This window comes from Zootoca vivipara, chromosome 11 (genome assembly GCF_963506605.1).
Source record: "Zootoca vivipara chromosome 11, rZooViv1.1, whole genome shotgun sequence".
In the NCBI taxonomy this organism is placed as follows: domain Eukaryota; kingdom Metazoa; phylum Chordata; class Lepidosauria; order Squamata; family Lacertidae; genus Zootoca; species Zootoca vivipara.
This window is the reverse complement of record NC_083286.1, coordinates 31,738,620-31,764,834: the sequence shown is the minus strand read 5'-3', so window position 1 is coordinate 31,764,834 and position 26,215 is coordinate 31,738,620. Positions and strand designations below refer to the sequence as shown.

The 26,215-nt window shown below is 41.9% G+C and overlaps 1 protein-coding gene across 1 annotated transcript in view; it reads right to left on the bottom strand.

Annotated features, from left to right (window-relative positions):
* EDIL3 (EGF like repeats and discoidin domains 3) overlaps positions 1-25,907 on the bottom strand; it is a 237,998-nt gene extending 212,091 nt beyond the window's left edge. Inside the window, exon 1 of the mRNA XM_060280211.1 lies at positions 25,522-25,907. Coding sequence (XP_060136194.1) covers positions 25,522-25,588 — 67 coding nt within the window. The 5' untranslated portion in view covers positions 25,589-25,907. The remainder of the gene's footprint in view (positions 1-25,521) is intronic.
* Positions 25,908-26,215: the final 308 nt, after the last annotated feature.

Below are 26,215 nucleotides of genomic sequence, written 5' to 3'. Positions count from 1 at the left end.
CAGCAGTTTATTCTCTGCCAGGTAATTATGAACTTTGGCAGTGTCACTATAGCAAACGACTCCAGATATGCTCCAGGTATGAGGTAGATGGGATGTCTGACATCATACACATTAGCCAATCAGCACTTTGCACTGCTGACTTCTACTGCTAACTGGTAGAAATGGTTTACTCTGACGTCAAAGCTAGGAATGGAATTTTCCTTCCATATACAATGCAGCCTGCTTCTACAGCATCTTGATTGTTTGAACAATGTACATCCTGAACACACTCTTGTAATCATTGCTGCTCAGCCCCTACTCCACAAAATAAGGAGACTAAAGGTATAGAGAACTCATGAATTTTATAAATTATTCATACATCTTGGGGATATCCATTTTTAACTGAGCTAAAAAAAGGTACATACCTACACAAGCACTAGTGAGGAGCATGTACACATAACCAAGTATCATCCAATATATATCATCCAAATGAATTTTAAATCAGAAGCTGCATATCAAAAAGGGACTTAAATCCATTGTACATATTCTAAAGGGATTTTATAAATGTGAACAGTAACAGAATGCCTGAATACGAAGAATAGCATTGCAGTATTGATGTGTGTGTTAATATATTGCTTGGCTGTAAATACTGAAATGTATGAATAGTAGATTGCAGGCAAAGGCTGAAAACCCACCAACATGTCATCCTGTTCAAACCCCATTAATTCAATCCTTTGAAAGGGGCCTTGAGTGAAAGCAATACACAGAGGTTGGTTCCTATACTATTCTTGCTGAGGAAAATCCCATGAAAGGCTCAGACTAGAGGCCCAGCACTTCTTTGCAGTCAGAAATAAATATGTAAAACATCTTACACAATACTGCCAAATCCTCTACAACATGACTCACTGAGAATGTGAAAAATGCACAGGAAATAGCTTACTTATTACAGAATGCAAATGGAGGCAGACAGGAGCTGCCACTGCCTGAAAGAATTGTGAAAATCTTGAAAGTGGCATCATCCTACTAATTAAAGTTGATTGCAATTAAGACATTCTGAAGACCTGTAGATAAATTCCCTAATCTCAAGTACCCTTAAAATCCTTTAATATTATCCTTCTAATTACACAAATGTGTTTTCCACCACGTTCCGCAGTAATAAAAGTGTAGGAAGTGCCAGTCAGAGCAATTTTCAAATTACAGAAAGTGTTGCTATCTTATTGGTTCAGTAGATCAGAGGTGCAAGTAGCAGCACTCAGCGCAGAAAAATAAAGAAAGGTGTCTTTATGCCTACAGTTTGGTGATTATATATATATACATCAAAGTGGCAAAATATATGCTTGAATTAAAGACACAGATATCAGAGTCGGCCCACTGAAAATTATGTTCACTGATTTCAGTGGGTCTACTCTGAGTATGACTAACACTGGCAATCAGTCATAGCTTAGTTCACCACCGTGTGCAACTTTAGGGCTGATAATAACTCCCGAATTCAAAAAAATGATCCCTCTGATCTGGTCAGAATCAGAGAGCAGAGGCATGCTGCATATCCTGAAGGAATATGATATAACAGGGTTGAGGTCTGACTTGGTAGACTCCAGACCTTTCAGATTTTCAAATTCCAGCACTGGTCGTATAGCAGAAGTGCTGTGAGACCAGCTGCATCCACTGTCATTTTTTTTGCTACTTTCGACGATTTCTTCCACTTCTGTGTAAGTGGGTAGGGAAGATCATGTGGCTGTAAGCCACATTGGTGATGCTACCATTAAGACAGGGGTCAGCAAACTTTTTCATCAGGGGGCCAGTCCACTGTCCCTCATACTATATTTTGGAAAATATAAATACCCTGCAAGCTGGTCCCACAGCTGCCTCCGGACCTGGAGGAGGAACACACTCTGCACACGCTCAGGAGCACATCTTGGTGGCGCCCACTCACCGGCGTTGTTGACAAGCAGCAGCCGCTCCATCGGCCCATCCCCGTGGAACTCCCAGGTGGTGTGCACCACGTGCTGCAACCAGGTCGGCGGGCGGGCTGCACATGCGGAGTGCCGGGCAGGTGGTGTGCAGCTCGCCCTCTAGCTGCTCTAGCACAGCCACCAAGTGCACCACCAGCAGCAGCAGCACCGAGCTGGGCGCAAGGCATGGGACCAGCAGGCATGCCAAGCTCTAGCTGAAGCTCCCCAATGCGCCCGTCACAATGCCCATGGCACGGCCCAGACCCACCGCCTGCCCACCAGCCTCTCTGTTCATGGCCGCACAAGGTTTACCTCAGCGTGCAGGTGGTGAGACTTCAGATTGGCTGCAGGAAGCTCCTGCAGCCAATGTGAAGCTGTGCCAGTGTCGCCGCCCACCCAGAAACCGTGGGAGCATCGCGGAAGTCAGTCCACGTGCGGCGAGGTGTCCACAGTGCGCAGGGACTGATCGAGCGGGTGGCAAGGTCCATGGGCTGGATTTACAAGCCAGGGGGGACGCATCTGGCCCCTGAGCCATAGTTTGCCAACCCCTGCATTAAGAGAATACTGCCAGCATGGGACATGATAATGGCCATAACTTGCCCCAAACCATGTGAGTAAAAATTGAAAACTGGTTGGTGGCGGCGTTGGAGAAATAAGGAAGCAATGCCAGTTTTACAGAACACGCGCATTGGGGAAATGATTGTGTGCAAAATGAACGGTTCACAGGGATAACCTGGGAGGGGGTGGACGGAGGAGAGGAGGGAAATCACAGGGGTAAGTGGGGGGGTTAGGGGGAGGAGAGGGGGAAATCACAAGGATAAGCTGGGGTGGGGGGAAGAGGGGGTATAATAGGTCATGGATCAGGACAGAGTTGGGGGATTCATAGGGATGAGGGAGGGGGATGAGGGGGGAATCACAGGGATAAGCCAGGGGGTGAGGGGAGGAGTGGGGGAATCACAGGGATATGTCATGGATTGGCACAGGGTAGGGGAAATCACACAAATAAGCCACAGCAATGCGTGGCAGGGCCAGCTAGTATACTATATAAATGAATCCAACAAGAATTTCATCTTTGCTTGACCAAGCGCAGTGACATCTGCGTGATAAAAAAAAATTATAACGAGATGCACAGAAAACCATTCTGAGCTCATGAGAAGCAAAAAAAGAAATGAGTAACTCTCAGAAGTGGGACAAAACTGGCAGAACAGAATGTATACATTGGCTGTGTATCCCGAAGATATGGGCTCTCCTCTGAAGGAGTTGTGGGTGCTAGTATAAGAATCAGATGAACGCTGCTTCAAGGGAATAGCCTGTGGCCTATTTAAAGAGGCTGGGTGATTCAGCTGCCAAGATATACATATGCCAGTTATGGAAGTGTACCACCTACCATGTTATGGAAACAATAGCATTTTGCTACATTTTGTTCTACCCTGTACAAATCACATGTACGGTAGTTAGGTTTGTTCCAGAGTAGCACAATTCATACCAGTTGTGCAAAAGGACTTTCCTGCAACCTTATCCTCATTTCAAAACCTTAGCCTCTTCAAAGTATCAAAAGACCCTCAGAAAAAATGTGGTGCAGATGTCTGCATTGGAGAAGAACGAATAGGGAAACTCCGCTGCATGAAGAAGACACTCACAGACATCTGGATCTGACCCATAGTTTGGGTGGGGGTCAGCAATGCTGTGTCCAATGAAATCATCTACCAGCTGATCAATAAAAGATATAATTCTGCATTACCCTGACAATGTGCCTGTTAAAATACATAGATACCTATACTTTCACCAGCCTTACTGTATGAATTATATTTCTGTTTATCTTTAGACAAGATAAACTGCTTCTCATATTATAATTTTTTGACACCGAGTGAAATGCGAAAGTAAGAAAATAATTTGCCAGCTTTCATGATGAAATGCACATGCAACACATACTATTCAGGAGAACCAAAACTCAAGTTGCCTCCTACATATTGGGTATACAGTACACATTTCCTTACATCCAAGCAGTCATGTAACATGGCTGGTTCAAAAACAAGGTATAAACCAAACTATCTAGATTTTATCTATTGTTATATCTGCACAAGCCCAACTTTCTAACCGTTCAAGGTGGCTAGATGTATCATTTGTTTGCAATGGCACGTTCTTGGAACCAATAATTCTTTGGTGCTTACTTCCAAGCACATAAGCATAAATTTTGGATGTTGATCTCTGAATACAAAATTAATTATTTTCTAAAGTAACTAATATTCAAAACAAAATTTTACTCTAGAATCAGGCAATTCGCCTTCTGCAATCCATTCATGAATGTTCTCTCATTAAAAAAGAAAAGAAAACTCCAAGTTCTTGGGTGTGGAAAATGAAATGTATGTAGTCTCTGTTTTATTCATTTGCAGCATTCTCTTGTGAAAACACACACTTATTGAGACACATTATTTGTTTATCCACCACCTCCCCCAATGTTCTTTAACATCTCAACCCTCAAGAGATGCAAAGCATTTCCAGATGATTAAAAAGCAAGATTTCATTTCTTAGCAATAGAGCTAAACCACTTTAATCCAGTACCAGTGGGGTAATAACTGGACCACACATAATATAGTGGGTGAGTTTCTTCAGCTGGAAGGTGGGAACGCAGGGTGGGAAGAAAGATGGCTTTACTTCTGTGTTTCAGGGGGGAGAGAGGCAGAGGGAGGGAGGAATTATTGCAGGATGCATGTTCAAGCACTACCTTAACATAAAAGGGACTGCATAGCAATAATTAAATGTAAACTTGGGCCTTAATAGACACAAATTATTTCCAGATGGTAAGTAAAGATATTTTATTATCAGTATTATGAATGCAATGATGCAGGAACAGTAGTTCAACATTCTGGCTCTATATCAGAGATGGGAAGCCAGTAGGTCCTCCATTTGTGATGGTCCTCCAGCTCCAGCCAGTAAGTCTAACAGAGGACCACATGTTATCCATCCCTGCTCTTTATAATAGATGGGGTAAGATGACTATGCTGCTATTTACACTAAAGGTGTAAGTGTAAATGGTCCTGGGTGCATGTTTTGACATTAGCTTAGCTTAAGAGGATGGTGCACAGCTAGAAATAAATAAATATCCTGAAATGTAGGGCACTGTCAGAGGCTACAGTGGCCTTGCTGCTTCTTGAAACATTTATTTTCCTGTCCCCAAAGTAGCACTAGTTGTATGCTCCAGCCCTGCAGTAAATTAGCACTGGCTAGTTATATACTTCAGGGACACAGGTGGTGCCGTGGTCTAAACCACTGAGCCTAGGGCAGGCACCCCCAAACATCGGCCCTCCAGATGTTTTGGACTACAATTCCCATCATCCCTGACCACTGGTCTTGTTAGCTAGGGATCATGGGAGTTGTAGGCCAAAACATCTGGAGGGCCGTGGTTTGGGGATGCCTGGCCTAGGGCTTGCCGATCGGAAGGTCGGTGGTTCTAATCCTCGCGATGGGGTGAGCTCCCATTGTTCGGTCCCCGCTCCTGTCCACCTAGCAGTTCGAAAACACGTCAAAGTGCAAGTAGATAAATAGGTACAGCTCCAGTGGGAAGGTAAACGGCGTTTCTGTGTGCTGATCTGGTTCAGCTTAGTCAGAAGCGGCTTAGTCATGCTGGCCACATGACCTGGAAGCTGTATGCCGGCTCCCTCAGACAATAAAGCGAGATGAGCACCGCGACCCCAGAGTCGTCCGCGACTGGACCTAACAGTCGGGGTTCCTTTACCTAGTTAGTATATACCCTGTTTCTCATATTTTAAGACATGCCCATAAAATAAGCCATAGCAGGATTTTTAAGCATTCAAGGAATATAAGCCATACCCCGAAAATAAGACATAGTGATAGGCGCAGCAGCAATGCCGGCCGCGGCAGGAGGAGGAGGAGGAAAAAAATAAGACATCCCTTGAAAATAAGCCATAGTGTGTTTTTTTGAGGAAAAAATAAATATAAGATGTGTCTTATAATATGAGAAACACTGTGTGTGTGTGTGTGTGTGTGTGTGTGTGTGTATTATATTATATTATATTATATTATATTATATTATATTATTATATTATATTATATTATATTATATTATATTATATTATATTATATTGCTGGGGCACAGTCAGCAATCATGTGCATTTAAATATATGTGCAAAATTAAAATTTTCAAAATGGCATGGGTGCCAGGGAAATGTGATTCAGCTCCTACAATGGAAGCACACACTTGAAGAAAGATGCCTGGACCCCAAGTAGCAAAGGGACAGCAGCTGTGTATTGGTTTTATGAATCAATCATCATGCGGAAAGGTTGCATCAACAAAGAGCAACACACAAAACCTTAGCTATTTTTTTGTGAAGTGCTTCTGTGGGACCCATCACTCCTTTGTTTCAAAAGTATTTTATATTTAGCAAGGGATTAATAAAAATGCATATTGACAAAGAATCTGCAAATAGGCAAATGAAGAGAAATCTGTGCTTTAATAGTAAAAAGTAAATATAGCAAATAGGTGATCTCACACGAAATGAGCCTGCAACAGAGATTTCAAATGCAGAATTAATAGACAGGTGCTGGCAATATGCAAAGATGGGAAGGGGATTTCATTCATGAAATATGGGAACCTTCTCTGAAAACTGCTTTGCTGTTCAATAAACTGACAAGCGTGTCTGATTTTTTAACACTTGAAACAGTCCAGTGATCCCTTTATGACAGTGTGCTCCTCCCCCATGCTGATTCACTGTTTCTAGATATTTGGCAAAATACAATTTAAGATGTCTATTCCCGGGATATCATGGCACTTTGTTTCTGCCCTGTTTAGATATTACTTAATTCGTTGTCTAAATTTGGGGGAGGAGGGAGAGTGCTGTAGAATCCATAGCAATTTCAGTTAGCTAGCACAGTGAAACAAGCTCACAGGGCAAAACTGTGCCTTTGACATCAACTCATAACCAGAAAAAGATAGTGTTATTGCCATAGGAGCTTATCTGAGCCCATATGAACTGAACTAGCACATTCTATACCTTACAGGGCATATATGGTACTGGGTTTGTGTTTGTCTTCTGCCCACTATCACACTACTTTGGGGGCCATCCTGAGGTCAGGAAAGACTGCACTATCCACTTGGTTCAATATAAAATGTTCATAAGCTTGACTTGCCATTTAGAAGGCCTGAATAACAGGGGGCTTCTCTGAGGTATGTATAGAGTTAAAGCAATCAGTCAATCAGCGCTGAGCAGCTATTGCAAGGCAGATATTCTTGTAGACTACATTGCAGAGAAGCATGTGAGAAAATTAAACACATGCTTAACATTTCTAATTGAATAAATTTGACTTAAAACATGATTCATTTTAACTGGGATTTCTCCTTAGTTTATTACAAACATCAATAAAGTTTAGTACAAACATCTCCTGGAGCGGAATATAAAATTCCAATATCCCATCTGATCCTTCCTCGTCCCTGTAAGTTCTCTTTGACAAATCATTACAAAACCCTTATTTACCAAAGCCTAGTTTCAAGATGAACTATAACATGAAGTTCCATGTCTATTTTTCTCAATGTTTTTTGAATTAAAAACAGTATTGGAAAGTTGTTGTTGTATGATAAACAACTTGGATGGAGGAATTAAGGGTAGGGCCTGAACCAACAGTTTCAAGCTAAAGGAAAGGAGATTAAGACTAAACATCAGCAAGAAATTTCTGACAGTAAGAGCTGTTCAACAGTGGAATGGACTCCCTCAAAAGGTGGCGAACTCTCCTTCATGGGAGGTTTTTAAGCAGAGGTTGGATGGCCATCTGTCATAGATGCTTTAGTTGAGATTTCTGCATAGTAGGGGGTGAACTAGTACCTTCCAGCTCTATAATTCTATGATTCTATGACTGCAGTTACATTCATACAACAAGTATGTCATAAATTAATACATTTAGCCCAGCTCTTCTTATTCATCCACTTTTCCCCATCTGTCAACGCAAGTATCCTGCTGTGGTCACAGATTTCTTTTGTAATAGTCTAAGAATGTGATAATAGCCGTATGACTTGTATCTTCCTATATACTTCATAGACCACCATACCACAATTTTTATTACTGTAATTTTGACCACATAAGGAAGTACTGAAAAACCTCTGTAGGCTTTTAACCCTAGAGAGGATTTTAACCTCTTTAGGACTATTGAAAGATGGCAGTAAGCATCCATCTATATCTGCCTGTCTGATTACACACACACACACGTTTCTGCATGTGTGCATGTATACGTGCAAGATATTCAGTTTACCTGTTTGGCCATATTTATTCGAAGTGAGCAGCCAGTTTCAAAGATGCAGCTACTTACACTGGTGTAACACAAGCATTTGAGTACAGTGCCACATGGGAAGCAGTTTGTGGGAAGCAGTTTTTCACACAGTTGTGGTAATGTCAGCCACACTATAAACCACTGTGCTTATTAGTTTATTTCCCCCTCCGTGTTCAGACCCAAGAGACTGACCCATCCACAACAAAGAGGTCAGTCTCCAGGTCTCACCGCAACACGTGCCCTCTTTTAGTGAGGACACGCTTTACCCTAGATAGTTTTCTCCCTCTTTGATGAAAATTCTCTAGCCTCCTGTTAGCTGGAAGGCTTGTCTCCCCCTAATTCCACCAAAGTGGCAAACAAAGCCATGCCGTCTACTAGTTAGACACTATCTGCTTCTTATTTTGAAAGGAGGAATCCAGGGCAGACCCTGCCATGCAGAAGGATGAAGTAACCTGCTTCACCATAAGGGAATGTAGATGAAAACAGGGATTAGGTCTGAATTGTGAAGCCGCAGCATGCATGACAATTTAGTATTGAATTTAATAGGTGCAGGGAGGGTACTGTTTGGGCTCTGCTTCAGGCAGCAAAATGTTTTTGAGCCAGCTCACTGGAAGAACTCTAGAAGCAATTAGGGTACTTTTCATGAAGAATGCTGATGTTGGAACTCACTGCTATGAAAATTGAACTTTAAAAGGCAGCAGTCTCTCCTCATATCAGCAAGAGGAAGATTCTATTAGGTACGGCTATGGTAGGCAAATGAAAACTCTTTCTAAACTAGTTAAAGGATGTATGTTCCTCAGTGTTGCTGCTAAGTGTGGATAAATTTCAGATGTGTGGATACTTTCTGCTACAGAGAGCTGCTTCACACATTCAGAACCTCTCTGTCTTTTAAGGAAATAACATGCAGCCTATCTGTATATAATCACACACTTGTATAATTGCACACACCTGAAAATTGCACAGGTTTTCTCTGTGTTGCATACTCAGAAAAAGACACAGATGTCTAATATCACATCTGAATTTCTACAGGAGGGTTGTATTTATTGCAACACACTACTTCTGTATTGGAGTTTGTTCACATAAGAATACATACATGCACATGTATTTTCCCTTGCTGGATGTACAGATGTAAGGGATATTAGGACTGGCCCCTCATATTGGATAACTAATTACAGTAAATGGAAAAAGGAGGTTGAGGACTACTGAGACAGGGAGTGGTGGGTCACATGACGTGCCAAGGACTGGACATAGGGGTTGCATAGGGATCCACTGCAGTATATTGGGTTAAACTTATTCCACCAGTTGTTTCTCTTATAGTATCTCATACAGCAAAATATTGATTACTCTATAGTCAGCTAATACACCCTGCAGATGTGAGAGGTGGGGATAAAAATGCTGCCATTTCATGATATAAGACAACCTCACAATTCATCAAAAGTGAAGACAAAAAACAATGACTTTGCTCTCATACTAATAAACTTTGTCATCAAAGAGAGCTCCTGCTGAACAAGAATGTATTAGGGAAACTGATGGCATACTCCCATTTCTGCATTCCTTTGTATTAGCTTAAATATACAGAAGGCATATATACATAAATAGATATATAACTTGGCAGCATTTGAATTGACACCACATTTGAGCTGAAAAGTAAACGTGTGACACACACACACACACACACACACAGAGAGAGAGAGAGAGAGAGAGAGAGAGAGAGAGAGAGAGAGAGAGAGAGAGAGATGAAATCTTCTCACCTTACTATATCAAACACCAAAGGTGCAATAAGACTTCACAGGATCATTTACTAGGGTGCCTTGACACATTAGTACTTGATACTTTTAAAATAACATTTTAAGCAGTGTTCTAGTTTCATGTTCTTAAAACCTTATATTATCAACTACTTTAAAAATAATTATCTTCATGTGCATCTGAGAGTCTGACTCATCTTTTGTCTCATCGCTATCTGTTGTTGGTCACTTGATACTGCCTCTCGGTCCATAATGAGGAGCTGGTTTTGGTGCAGCTCTCTTCTCTTAGGCAGGACTAGGGAACCTTCAGCCTTCCAGATGTTGCTGCATTAGAACTCTCACCATCCCTGAATATTGGGCATACTGACTGGGGCTAATGGAGTTGAAGTCTAACAACATCTGGAGAGCACATGTTCCCCACCCCTGCTTTTGAGCAATAGTCCTTTCAAGAGCCAATGTAGTGGTTAAGAGCGGTAGTCTTGTAATCGGGTGAACCGGGTTCATGTCTCTGCTCCTCCACATGCAGCTGCTGGGTGATCTTGGGCTAGTCACACTTCTTTGAATATTCTCAGCCTCACTCACCTCACAGTGTGTTTGTTGTGGGGGAGGAAGGGAAAGGAGAATGTTAGCCGCTTTGAGACTCCTTAAAAAAGGTAAAGGGACCCCTGACCATTAGGTCCAGTCATGACCGACTCTGGGGTTGCAACGCTCATCACGCGTTAGTGGCTGATGGAGCCGGCGTACAGCTTCCAGGTCATGTGGCCAGCATGACAAAGCCGCTTCTGGCGAACCAGAGCAGCGCACGGAAACGCCGTTTACCTTCCTGCTGTAGCGGTACCTATTTATCTACTTGCACTTTGACGTGCTTTTGAACTGCTAGGTTGGCAGGAGCTGGGACCGAGCTCACCGCATCACAGGGATTTGAACTGCCGACCTTCTGATCGGCAAGCCCTAGGCTCTGTTGTTTAACCCACAGTGCCACCCTCATCCCTTGAGACTCCTTAGGGTAGTGATAAAGCGGGATATCAATTCCAAACTCTTCCTCTTCCTCTTCCTCCTCCTCCTCCTCCTCCTCCTCCTCCTCCTCCTCCTCCTCCTCCTCTTCTTCCTCAACTATTCTAACTTCAGGGAACCTTTCCACATTGACTCACCTTGCAAGAAATAACTGCATGTATGTCACAGAATCACTATGCCTTTTATAGAATTCTGCGGCAGGTTTTAGGATGCACACCCAAGATTTTTAGCCAGGCCTATTGACTTGCATGGGCTACTCAGCTAAAGCTGCAATCCTAATCCCATTTACCTGGGAATAAGCCCAAATGAATTCAATAGGATTCATTTCTAAGTAGACATGGTTAGTGTTTCACTGTACGTGTACCCCGGTGAGCACACATCCCTCTCTAGTGGAGGCCACACATTGCAAGTAAAGAATAGTCATCATGTTTTCGTTTCGTTTTGTTTTTTTTGAGGGAAGCTTATTTGCCACTACTAATTTTCTCATTGAGGAGTCCATGATAAGCTCCTATGGAGCACAAGTGCATTACAGGTTTTACAAATTCTAAATGTTGATAGAATCCTTCGATAGATTTTTGTGTTAACATATATTTGCATACATGGGATGGTATTCAACTATGGTAAAAAAGTTGAATACCATCCCATGTATGCCTTTACCAACCTTACTATATGCTTGTGAAACATGGACCACTTATAACTCCAACTCCTTGAAAGATTCCATCAACGGTGTCTCCAAAATTTTTTGCACATCACTTGGGAAGACAGGCGAACTAATATTAGTGTATTGGAAGAAGCAAAGATCACCAGTGTTGAAGCAATGATTATTCAACATCAACTTTGTTGGACTGGTCATGTTGTGTGGATGCCTGATGATCGTCTTCCAAAGCAACTACTCTATTCTGAACTTAAAAATGGAAAGTGTAATGCTGGTGGTCAACAAAAGAGGTTTAAAGACTGTCTCAAGGCAAAACTAAAAAAATGTAGTATAAACAACGTCAACTGGGAAACGCTGGCCTGCGGGCGCTCCAGCTGGAGAACAGCCTTTACCAAAGGTGTCATGGGTTTGAAGACACTCGATCTCAGGACGCAAGGGAGAAACATGCTAAGAGGAAGGCACGCTTGGCAAATCCACACCGTGATCAACTCCCGCCTGGAAACCAATGTCCCCACTGTGGAAGGACGTGTGGATCTAGAATTGGCCTCCACAGTCACTTACGGACTCATTGTTAAAACCCTGTTTATGGAAGACAATCTTACTCGGCTACGAGTGATCGCCAAAGAAGAAGAATTCAACTATACCATAGTTGTATGAGGGCTATATAATTTCATTCTGCAGGTGCAGATCACAGGACTGAATTATCTGTCATACAATACAATACAATACAATACAATACAATACAATACAGTTATGTTAAAACTGGTTGTAGAATCTGGCATCTAGTTTTTTGGGGGGGTTGGGGTGGGGTGGATGAAGGAGTATGGTCTACAGTACGCAGTGGAACAGCTGGGAAACAGGTTTCCCTCATTTACATTTTGTAAGAATTAAGCATTCATTTACTGAAATATATGCACACACACACACACACACACACACACACACACACACGAGAACCTGGATTCCCTATCTCTCATTATTATCCTACCAGAAATCATGTTGACAGCAGAAGCAGAAAGAAGAATTGAACAGGAATTAACCCAAAAATTATCATGCATACCACCTAAAATGCCACAATTAGGCTTTGTAACTGGGCACAATAATTATTACTGGCACAAGAACCTGTTATAACCTGGAAATCCTACCAAAGGCCTATGGAGGTAAGCCCAGGAGATGAAGGTAAGTATGGCAGGAGACCAAAAAGATAATAAACTAGATTGAAACCAAAGCTCATTTTAATTATTTCATCTCCTTCATATGCCCTCTTTCAATGGTGCACTGCAGCTAGAAGAAGAAAGGAATATACCATCTATGGTGACTGGGGTTGATTATTGCCCCCCAACATTTTTCAGATGAAATTAAGAACACTACTGTGCATAAGTACCTAAATGAGACCACAGATATGGTTTTGTGGACCATATGAGATCAGGACTTGGGATTCAGTAGTTCAGAGGGAACCTAAGAGACAAGAGACAGGAAATATTTACCCATTAACCATTTCCACAGAGAATTTTGACACAACATAATAGTAGTCTGCAAAACTATACTGTGTATTCTAATCCAGAGAATAGCCAATGTGGTTCCTTTCAGATGCTGTTGGATTACAACTCTCATCAGCCCCAAGACAGCATGGTCAATGGTTAAGCATGATGAAACTGGCAGTCCAGCACACTCATGTCCTCTTGTATGACTACCAGTAATGTGTGTTTAGTGTGGCACCTACCCTTTGAAATATCAAGGTGAGGTACCTGAGATTTCTTTAACTAGAAATGATAGGGACTGAACTGGGGGCATTTGTAGGCAAACCTTGTGATCAAACATTGAGTTATGAGACTTGCAGAACTTGCCCAGTTAAACTGGGACACCAGAGGTGTAAATAAAATATAATACAGTACAGGGTAAAATGTCCACTTTCACAAAGGTATTATTATTATTATTATTATTAATAATCTCTGTACACTTATTTTATGCACTTGCTCATTTGATGCCAAGATGGACACATGTTGTCCATTTAATTGCAGTTTTATTTTACTAAGTATAATTATTTTCCACAATGCTGTCTAAGACATATTGCTTTACTGTACAAGTACTCAAGTTATTACTTGAACAAAGAAAGGAAAGGGACTTTAAATTAGTTAATTAATTATTAGAAAATGTCTGCCTTTCTAGTACAACCAAATGAGTCACTAATTCTTTTTTGTTTTAATTTTCTCCCTTAACACTCATCTCACTAGGGCTATTAAACTCTTTGCTTGATCACTGAATTCCATATCAGTAAATCTCATATTCTCAGTGGGGGCTTTCTTGCTGAGATCAGTTATGCAAAACCAAAGAGCTTTTAAAAATGCGGTTTGTAATCTTCCTGTCATAGACATAAGAAAAGCAGTTGTTTTTAGCAGCCTCAAATGTAGATATAAGGGCAAGGTTGCTCTAAAAGAGTAAAACTCTGGAATATATTTTTCCAACAGGGTCAGGGGATTGCATAGGGATCCACTTTTCATTTATTTAGGGGGGGGGATCACAAAATGTTTGGGCTTTTTAAAGTTACAGTGATGAGAAAATGCCCTTTGCCAGCATTTCCATGGGGGAAACAACATCTCTCTTTAATGTATCTTAAATTTTTCATGACAATTGCTTTGCCAATCAATAGTTAAAATACCTATTAAAAATGGAACAGAAAATAAGATATGACAAAAATAAGAGAAAAAATGCTAGCAAGGGTGAAGTTCTACTCCTCCGCCCCAGACTTTAACCAGTTATTTCTAATCACAATGCAAGGACTCGACATCGTAGTTTCAGTCCTTGTATTGGACACAAAGTGAAAAACAGAGGAAGACAGAACCTCTGGTTTTACTGTTATTATAGGTCCATTTCCTGCCGTGCTCAAATTATAAGAGAAAAGGTAGAAATCCGCAATCAGCATTGTGTAATTCCCACAATTAGTCTCTTGACTTATAAAATGTATTGCTATAACTGAGGAAATTATGAAACCAGTAAACAAAAACTTCAGACATTCCTATATGAAGTTAGAGGGAGCCTCACAAAAGATCTATATAGTCATATTTTTAGGATGAAGTGTCGTACTCTATGCTACATTGCACATTGCAGAATATTAGTATGCTCTAATGCATTTCTGGGTCTATTGGGAGAGGCACTAACAATCTTACTCAATCCAGACTAGCTTCATATGTAATGATAGGTGGTTGTTTTTTTTATATATTTTGTCAGTAACACTGAAATCCTTTGCACACTTATGCACATTTACCTGAGAGTAAACCAGATTGAAGACCATGGGACATTGGGGCAATGAGACCATGGGACCATGGGACACACAGGACTGGGCTGCCAGTTGTTGAAATACTGGGCTGCCAGTTGTTGAGGAATACATTTCTGCCAACCTTTAAAAGTAAGCTAACATTTTAAATAGAATTTGTATTTGAGGCAGAGTTATAATCTTGAAATTACAAGAGTTGGGTTAAAGTCAGTGAGTCATTAAAGGTCTACAGAATAATGAACCAAGAGGGAATAAGTAATGGCTTAACTGTCATGGCACATAATAGTTCAGAACAAATGTCACAGCAAGACATATTTTGCCTGGGCTTCCCATTCTACCTGTGCTCCATTAGGCACTACAATGCTAATCACTTTCAAAACTATTTTGAAAGCTTTTGCTTCATTTGTGGGGGTGGAGGCTGCTATAATGTGAGTTGTTCAAAAGCAATAATACATAAAGAGCATTTCTATTTCCTGCATAAAACTAATGTAAGTAGGCGGGGAAAAGCACTACCATTAACGGCGGAAAGACATGAGGTCAAAATAAACAAGAAAGAACGCCAACCTTGACTGCAACCTTGACAATATCCATACTTAAGAAGACATTTAAGCCATCATTTACATTTCTCTGGACTTCTTAGGTAACCAATGACAGCTGATCAATTATTTTACATGCACATTTGGAATCAACTGTGATTTAACGTAATTGTTTCCTTGCTTGGAGACATTATTGCCTCTTTTTCTACACCTCCTTCCTCTCTCTGGCCCATTTGCTCTTAATACTGTAAAATCTTTAAAGATTCTTCTTGTTTATGCCCTCTGAGATTTACCATGGGGGCAGCAATGAATGGTTGATACAAAACCCTGTGTAAGACATTGAATGAACACACACACACACACACATTTTCTTTCTTTTCATTTTTACAGACACATACTTTTACAATTTATATTCCTTTCTATTCATAAAGGTATAGATGGGGACCAAAAGTTCATCCATAAGCATGGGAATATATATAATGGTATCGCTCTGCAAGGACAAGTATTTGTTGTATTTTAAAAGTCTGTTAAGTCACCATAAACCCTGTACAACTTTTTCCGTATTTTGTTTTAAGTTGGTAGAGAAAGTATGATATACCTCAGTATTATTGTCTAACTTTTACTTTGCATATTTTTGAGCACTAGAAATTTCCTGTGGATTAGGAATGCACGCTTTGCAATGTGAGAATTTGCTATTTTTGTACCAAAGTGATAAAGCAAAAAACTCTGCATAAACTTGATGCAGAATGTTCACTCCCTGCCCCATCCACAACACATGGATGCTTGGGGAATGCTTAGGGGTGTTAGCAGAAGTGCCATGTTGTGCACGTGGGGTTTGTGTAAAGTGGTGCATTCATACGGAACATGAATATGTGGATGCCAAGATTTGTGCAATCAGTGATCCTTTATCCAGCTGCTGGTACTATGTGTATTGCAGCAGATGGACAACCCACATGCAGAATCAATACTGTACGGTGGTACCTCGGGTTAAGAACTTAATTCGTTCTGGAGGTCCATTCTTAACTTGAAACTGTTCATAACCTGAGGTACCACTTTAGCTAATGGGGCTTCCTGCTGCCACCGCGCCACCAGCACGCGATTTCTGTTCTCATCCTGAAGCAAAGTTCTTAACCTGAGGTACTATTTCTGGGTTAGCGGAGTCTGTAACCTGAAGCGTCTGTAACCTGAAGCGTCTGTAACCCGAGGTACCACTGTATTTCACATGGTTTATTGTTGCCATCGGTTTTCTGCTTCCTAGCTCAACAGAAATAAATGGGTACTCCACAAAGCATGGGAGGAATAAAATTCAGATATGCTTCCTTCTTCTGCTCTGAGTTACACAGTACAGAGCTAAAGCAAAGAGAAAATGTGTGCAACAATGTTGTCAGCATGGACCCTGAGTTCCTGCAAGACTTTTATAAGGAGTCTCAAGGTTCTGGCTTGTCAAGATTCCCAACAGGATTTGCCCACTTTCCTGGACTGCTCTTTGTAACTGGCCATAATGACAATGCATCATAATAACATGGGTGCTTTCCTTAGCATGCATCATTTCTTTCCCTTGGTAGTATTTCCTTAGACTAAAAGGTCAAATTGAATATGACATGTTGAATATGATAAATATGGCCTGCCAACACTTCACAGAGGGAAACCAAGGTAAGTACAGATCTCTTAATAATTACTTCCCTACTTCCATTCATTCATTCTCTTAAAAATTGGAATTCTCATTTTGTCCAAACTCTAATAAAAACAGTGATTTTATAATCAAATTTTATTCTTTACATTTTGAAACTTGGTTTTGAGTCTACATCCAGTCTGATTTTAGGGGAAGGTAACAATGGGATATTGGTGTTCATCACTTGGGCTTATGCTCCTTGTTCATGAATGGAATAAATGTTCAAAATTCTGGTTGTGCTTCAGGTTCCCTTTCTAACACCTCCACATTCTTAATTAGTATTATCTTTATGATTTTCATTTGCTTGGTTTATATCTCCATTGGGTAGAATTTTCTTCACCAGTTAAAATCACCTATATTTGCTTGTTTGTGGGATAAAGGCTTTGGGAAGTGTCTAGTTTTGCTAATTTAGGAGCTATAAAATTTGGTACATTTTTATTGGTTGTACTACTGAAAATTCTGGTATTCTGTCAAGTCAATAAAACATTAATAACAAGAAAACCTGGATCGGTGACCCCCTTCTTATGGGAAGGGTAATTTGAGTGTAGTATATGTCACTCTTAACACTTACATCATTTGTGCACTGTGACCCATAGATAAAGTATTTGCTTGATAGCAGAATATAAGACAACTAAATCTGAACACATATAATCCATACATTGACTGACATGAGTGGGAAAAGCCACTCATGTCAGACAGCAACCTGATGGATAAAGTTGAAATGTTAAAATAGGCTAGATGAGAAATGCAAAGACATTATGAAAAGCAGTTGCCCACTTAGCCTGAAGGGACAAAGATAACCAGGATATCAATCTATATAATGACATCTGGGTCAGAACATGACTAATAAAAGAGGCAACTTAAAAAAAATAAAAGTAATATCTGTCACCTACAAAAAATCACATCAAGTTAAATTGGGGGTGGGGGGGGAGAGAACCCTGCTAGGTCATCTCACCTCTCCTGTCTACCAGGATAAAGGATTTTCTTCATAGATAGATAGATAGATAGATAGATAGATAGATAGATAGATAGATAGATAGATATAGATAGATAGACAGACAGCCACACACACACACACACAGTTTTTTAGTTGTGGAATTTTCCCCAAGTGCATTTTTAAACTTAAATACATGCTTATTATTTAATTCCCCTTTCTTTCTCTTTCTTTCTTTCTTTCTTTCTTTCTTTCTTTGGATTATTAAAGTAAACATGGCACTTTCTCAGAAAGTCTAATACTTTAGTGGAATAGCAAGGTATGAACTGCTCTCAGAGCTTTAGACAAATCCAGCAAAGTGTAACTAGAGACAAAGTCCTTGGGAAAGAGATGGGAACAATATGATGTGCCAAACCCAAACCCAAGTGACAAAAAAGGGAGCATAGAACAAAAAGCATTTGTTTAATGAGATTAAATATATTTAAAGATAGCCATATAGCTGACTACAGAAATCAATGTGTGTAAATCAGTCAGGTCCATTGATTCTGATAAGTATAACTAACACTGGCTTTATACCCACATAATTTGTCTGTTATCATACTACATGCATTTGGTTAGTAAAATGAAGTGACTCCGGCACTTAGGGGAATGACTTCTTGCCCTCTTGTATGAGCAGGTATAAAGCAAGTATAAAGTCTGTGAATACTCCTGGATAGTAATCAGTCACTAATGTGGTGCACAAGCTACAGCCATACCTGAACAAGGATAGTTGGGCCATAGGGATCCATCTGTTGATAACCTTCTGCAGCAAGTACAAAATGGAGCAGCCTGTCTAAGTGAGACCACCAGCTGAAGCCACGTCAGTCTGGTTCTTAAAGAACCTCACTGGCTGCCAATATGTTTCTGGGCTACAGTAAAGGTTTTATTTCTTTTATTTTAAAAGTGGCTTGTAACCTAAACACAAGTGTCTTTCCCAGATCATTCCTACTGGGAATTAATATCAGTTGTGGGGAGGAGGGGGTCCTTAGTGTCTGGGATGTGGGGATGGGTTTTTCTGCTGCGGCTCAAAAAATTGGTAGCACCACCCCCTTGAAATCCAGTTGAGGTCTACACTGCTGGCTTTTAGATGCCAGATTAAAGGCAAGAAGATTGAGACTGCCTTAAATGGTGGCTTCTATTGTATTTTAATGCATTGCTGCATTTTATGAATTTGTTTGGTTTTCTGTCATTTTATTGTTATCTGTCCAGAGATCTTTGGATGTGGGGCAGAATAAACAAATAAGGAGTTAAGTACACTAGTCCACATAGGCCAGTACTGTCTAATTTGACTGACAGGAGCTCTCCAAGGTCCCAGGGTGAGGTATTTACTAGTCTTCTTACTTAAGACTCTTTCATAGAATTGTAGAGTTGGAGGAGACCATGGGGATCATCTAGTCTAACCCTCTGCAACAAAGTAATATTTTGCCCAACGTGGTACTCAGACCCACAACCCTGAGACTGAGTCTCATGCTCTACTGACTGAGCCATCGCTTCAATCATCTAACTGGAGATTACACAAACTGAATTTGGAATGTATGCATGCAAAATGCAAACTCTATCATTGATCTATGGAACAAGGAAAACATACCCACATAAACAAGGGTGAAAAAAGTGCAAATAAATGATGCGTTGTATTGAAAATTACCATTTTCAAAAAGGTTTTAAATGAATAGAATGCATTTTCACTTTATAAACTTGTTTATTTGATTCAAAAATCAGCCATATGCTTTCCACTGAGATGCAAATTTTATTGTATAGTGCATAAACATTTTTATATTACTGTTAAAGATTGTCTGCTTTACTGTACAAGTACCAAACAAAGTTTTAATTAATTTTAATTAATTACACAACAGGGGTGGAGGAAATGTCTTTTTTTAAAAAAAACACATATCTGGGATACATGCATGAAACATTTAGAACATTTAGCACACAGGACCAATCAAACATGATGTTCTACGTATGGGGAGAGAATGTGCGAGCCCATACATACATGCTAGGGGGGGGAACAATGTAGACTACCCCACATTTACTCGATGTTCTTTCCTTTGATAGATGTGATGCTGTCAACCCTGCTTCTATGAAAGAAGAGTTGGTACTCTCCTCACATACTAGATGAATTGAAGCTACGGTAGCTCATGTATTTTCTCCCATAAAAGTGGTGAGAAGATTACAGTCTCTATAAATCTATACTCAACTTTATTTGTATTGTATCTACAATGTGTGCCATATACTGGCTTAGAAGGCTTTAAAGGGAGATTAGAAACATCCATATAGGATGGAATTATCAACAACTATTAACCATGATCATTAAAAGGAACCTCCTTGTTCAGAGGCTTGATGCCATTAAATACCAGTTGCCAGAGCACTGACAATGGGGAAGGGCTATTGCTTTCATGCCCTTATTGAAGGCATCTTGGAAGTTCATGGCTATCCACTATGGGAAATAGGAAGCTAAGTGGACTAACTGGTGGACCTTTGGCCTGAGCCAACAGAGCACCTCTTATTTTCTGAACTGCATGCACTATGGCAATATTACAGTATAAATGTGGGTGTGAGCAAACATTTCGAGCATATCACTTTTCTTAGTAAACCTTTGCTTAGTTTTCGCTGCCGAAGTGCAAGCACATCAAAAGTTTAGTAGCCAGTATTTAGTTGTAGGTTGGATCCCTATGGCTCTTTTCTCAGAAGGTAGGGAAAAGAAGATGCCACTGAGATTAAGGCCAATCCCCTTACTTTTATTTAACGCCTCCAACCTACCAATATTTGGGGAGATGCTCGGCATAGCTCTCTTGCAGTGAGAAGGACAGGAGTGGCTGTATTCATACTCATACCCATATGATTAACTATTAAACCATTCCTGTATTTACATAACCCTTAAATACCAGTTGCCAGAGGACTGACAATGGGGAAGGGACATTGCTTTCATGCCCTTATTGACTCTTTAAATTTTTGTTTTCTCCTATTTCTGAACAAGTATATACAAACTGAAAAATAAACCAATTTGCTCTTCAACCTACACAACTGGCAATTTCTCACAGAGCTGAACAATCATGAAATATTATTCCTCATATTTTTATAGTGCATCTTCACCATTCCACTCTTACAAACTGAAGCAGACTTTATAGATTTCATACACCTGAAGTGTGGCGAAGTGGAAAAGATATGCAACTTAAATACGTTTCTTCTAAGAGTCACTGAAAACCAACAGTTATGCTTGGTTTGATTGGTCATGTTGAATAACCATCCGAACTCAATCAATAAGTAAAATGATCTGGCAGACATTGTTGGCAATAACTAATTTATATAGCACCAATAGTTACTGAGCATCAAGCCTTCCAATTACTTCGCTAGCACAAGCCTTGTTTATTTGTCTTACATAGTTTTTGAAGATTAAAACACTGTTTAGAATGTTATTGCAAAGAAACACCATCACTATTTTACTTTTCCATTGATCTTGGTTTATGATTTGATTAAATTTCATCCAGTTATATCATTTGGAACTTGGAAATAAGGAGTTAGAATCACAGAATTATGAAGTTGGAATGGATTACAAGGGTCATCTAGTATAACACCCAGCAAAGCAGGAATCTTTTGCCCAATATGAGGCTTGAACCCACAACCCTGAGATTGAATCTCATGCTCTATGAACTGAGCTACCAAGGCAGAATTACTGGAAATAGTTGGCATCACTTTTGTCTGTACTCTGGAACAATAGTAAATAATGTACTTCAAATCATACTGTACCATAAGGTTGAGTTTCTGACTTTTCACCAGTATGCATGTGCATAATACAGATTCTCCTGCAGATTTTGCTTTGCTATTTTACTACTTCTCACCCCATAGCTCATTTTGCTTAACAGTTCAAACTCCAGTTATAAAAACAGAATGCAAAGGTATCACATGCTCACTGCATCAGTGTATGGACAGTATCGAAGAATAATGGCAACAGCACCCCCCCCCCCATTAGACTGCTATACCTGTATTAGTTTAATTTTCAAAGAAAAGATCAGTCAAGGAAAGCTCAGTGCAAATGTAAAAGAAACATTAGATAAATGTATCCTGCTACATCAAAGAAGACTTAGACACCATGATGATCACTAATGGTAATTAACCATAAAAGGGCCTGTTATAATAAAATAATGCTATTTGAAAGTTCATAAGTTCAAAGGTTAAGGGTTAGTTGAGTTCACACATCATTGTTCCTATAACTGGAATGATTAAACTGAGGAGTTCTTGGTTACAGGAGGACTATCAGGGTGATATAAGGGAGTGGGGGAGTGATGGTTCTTCCCATGTAAGGCTGCCAGTTCTTTGTCCATGGGGAATTAGGGACAATCTTGGATTGATCACCACCAAAGGTGGGTCTGTGGGCACATTTGCAAACCAGCCACATGCACACCACAACCTATCTTATTGCATAAAATAGAATGCTTATTTCAGCATAGGAAGGGGAAAGGAAAAGGAACCTGCAGGAACTGAGGAAGACCTCTGAGAGCACATACGCACTCACAAGCGTCACACTGGCAACTCCTGGATTGAGCACATCCCCTTTATTACTATTTCCCAGTAAAAAAATGGCAATTTCTCAGTAATTTAGTTATGTATACTTGTTTTGTTTTTGTTTTAAAAAAATGCTTATAGTATTTGTGCGTTGTTGGTAATTGTTTTCTGTTATTTTATGTATGCTGTTTGGAAGTTGTTGTTATTTTAAATTAACAGGTTTATACTTTCCCCCCTAAATAAATACATTAAAAGTACACAGCAACTCTTTTAGTGTGCTGTGTAATTGTTCGCTCTCAAAATCGTTTGTAAGACCAGGTAGTATTGCATTTATTAATTGTGGGCATTCATAAGTAGGCATGAATGAAGGGAATAACCTTTGGGGACAGGAATCATCTTGGTAATAGCCAGCTATTTCTGGAACTCCAGAAACTCCTCATTGCAATTATTTTTGAGAGAATTCTGGTGTCTCCTGTCAAGTGTTAACCTCCTTGCTATTCACCGTCTTTGAGAGATTCACATGCATCCTCAGCCCCCTCTCCCCCAAAACGTTAATAAACGCTTAAGGCAGATCCATTCTGTGGCAAGCCCAGTTGCCTTTTTGACATGAACTCCTTTGCAGAGCAAAGTTTTATCTTCATGTATATATATAACCTCTTCGGGAGGCAAAACCTGCATAACCACAGCATGTTTAAAAATTTCCCAGAAGTTGTTGAAACTCCAGACATAAAGACAGGCTGCAGGTGCGTCAACATTCACATGCGAATGTTGGTAACCTGAGAAGCTGTGGGTACCTCAAAAACTCATATCTCATTTCCCCACTTTTGGAGTACACACGGGTGAATGCTGTTATTTACACTGCCCGCAATTCAGGGTGCGACCTCCGAGTTTTCTGGCTACATGTGTGTATTACACACCAACTATAAGCGTGTATTGGTGATAACTGGGGTTGTGATTTGCAGAGCGGCGGCGGCAGCAGGGGAGGGAAATGTGGGTGAATGGCCGCAGCACAGAGCTGTCTCTCTCACGATAGGACACAGCCAGTGGGCGGTGGTTGCTGCTGCTGCTGCGGAGGCGGCGGCTGCATCCCCTCACGCGGGGATTTGGCGAGCGCCTTTTGCCCCTGATCTGCTTTTTCTCCCGCGCTGCCAGTCGGCGGCGGACTGGGGCTCCCCCTCCGTCAAGCCCTGCGCTCGCGCCCAGCCCGTGGCGCGCGACAAGCAGGATCAAAGCGAAGGCAGGGACGCTTCCTCAGCGAGGGAGAGAATCTCGGCGAGAGGAACGCCTCCCTCTCCCTCCCCTCGGGGACGACTTAACGAGACCCAAGCGGGGATCACTCCAGCCCCGTCAGAACCGAGCGGCTCGCCTCCCGGCACAGGGTCGCCTCCTCCACCCCCGCCAGGCGCCTCTCACGTCGAAGCAGCTGTCTCTTGTTTGCACCAATATACCTTTCTCTCACATAATATAGTATAATAAATAATAATAATAGTCTCCACATATGAGTGCTGACATAATATAGATGTTAAATCATCACCGTGACCATCCCCACCTTTGAGTGCTGAGGAGACAAGGCGAACTGCGGGAGGAGGAAGCTCTTTATTCTGAAGGGGAGGCTGTCAAAAAATAGAGGAGGGAGATTGCAATATCTGTATCTCTGTAAGTATATAATATAGAGATATCCCTCCTCTCAGATCAGCTGGGAAGACAAGGTGTTTCTCTTCCCTTCTCCTCTGCACTGGTTCCCCCTACAAGAAAACTCACAGGAGCAAATCTGTGTTATGAGTAGAAAAGGTGAGCAGCTGCGTCGGGGAAATTGGTGGAGGGCGCGAGGGAGGAGAAAAATCAAGGCTGGACCAAACTTGGAAACGCCAAGCTCAGCTGCAGTTGAGCTTTCCTCTCCAGTTAAGTGAGGCATTTTTCCTCCCTTTCCCACCGCCCCACCACAACACAGCCTGGGGAAGAAAATAAAAAAGCTCGTTCTCCAATGATTTCCTTATCTGAGGAAGCTTCTCAACTTTCGCAGACACCTGAGGGCATATTTTCAAAGGCAGAGAGGGTGAAGTCATGTCTAAGTTATCTCGAGGTCTGCCCTTCCTCCCCCTCTGTCTGGACAAAGGCTCGATATATATTGGAGAGGATCTAATCTGTGTTATCTGCGAGGTATTTTCTCCATCTCTCGATCCACCACACTCCTCCATCTGCCTGCCCGTTAAAGGCACAGAATTAATACATGCATCTGTCTAATCTTTCTCTATCCGAGCCTCCCCTCGGTGCATCCGATTAATACAGAAAGAGAGCGAGCGAGCGAGGAAGTTTCCTCCCCGCCTCCCCAGCAACCTCCATCACTGCACCTTTTCAGGAGGAGGGCGTCCTATTTAGAGACGGCCACGGCAGGGAGGACAGCGGAGCAGAAAGAAGCCCCGCGACTGCATTCGCAAACTGTCCGAGGCTCTCCTGCTTCTTCGCTGCGCCTCAGATGTATAATTAAAAATAAAATAAAACAAACAACGGAAGGGAGGGGACTAAGGAAACGATCGCAGGGTTGCGGTGATGATGGCTATTATTATTATTATTATTATTCCATCTTGCCAGTGCGCTTATCAGGATTACGCGGAAGCCCTGACTGCATCTGCGAAGCGCCCATTGCTAAAGAGAACATGTCTGAGGATGGATGACACATAATCTGATTAAAGAAAATAAATACATACAAGAAAACACCCACGTCCAGACAGCTCTGGCTTATTCGCACGTCTCTCTCTCTCTCTCCACACACGCTTGCCCCTTCCCCAAGATTGCCCGGCGCATTAATTCACTTTATTTATTTATTTTTGGACTTTGCCATCACTTTCCACAGCGGAATGCGCCTCTGCTGCTCTTCCCCTGACCCTCGCGGCACCCCCGTCGAGCATCCTTCCCGTCCCCCTCGCCCGCCCGCTGCTCACCTCTGGCGGACGACGGCGCTCCCAGGCTGGCGCACAGCACGAGCCAGGCGCCCACCCAGCGGCTCATGATGGTGATCCCTGGATCTCCCGAGGGACGATCCCGAGACGGCAGAGTCGAGGAGTTTGGCGCGGGAGGGAGAGCGGCGGTCTCTCCACACCTGGTAGCTCAGCAGCAGATCCCCACGAGGAAGGAGACGTCCCCCCCCCTCCTCCTCAACGGCGAATGTCGCGTCTCGCCTAATGGCCAGGATATCCTCCTCGGAGACCCCCGCGCAGCTCGCGGCAGAAACGCGGCTGTCGCGAGTCGCCACTCATCGCTCGCCGGAGACGCGCCCGGTTCCGCGGATGTGCTAGGCAGGTGTGTGGGAGCGAGCGAGCGAGCGAGCAAGAGAGAGACTCTTCCTTCGCCTCCTTCGCCTACCGCGGGTCGGTGGGGGCAGCCTCTTGGCTGGCTGCTCCTGCCGCTGCTGCAGGGAAGAGAAAAATGACGAGAGAGAGAGAGAGAGAGGGAGAGCGCTCTGCCGGCTGGAAAGTGCGCTGTGTACAAACAGAGGCGGCGTGCGCGCGTCTGTCTGAGGCGAGAACCACACTCGCCGCCGCCGCCTGCTTCCCCCTACTCGCCTCCCTTCACTCAAGAGGCAGCTTCGGGCGGGGGGGGGGAGGCAGCGAGGACCGCGGACACACCCTGCCCTCT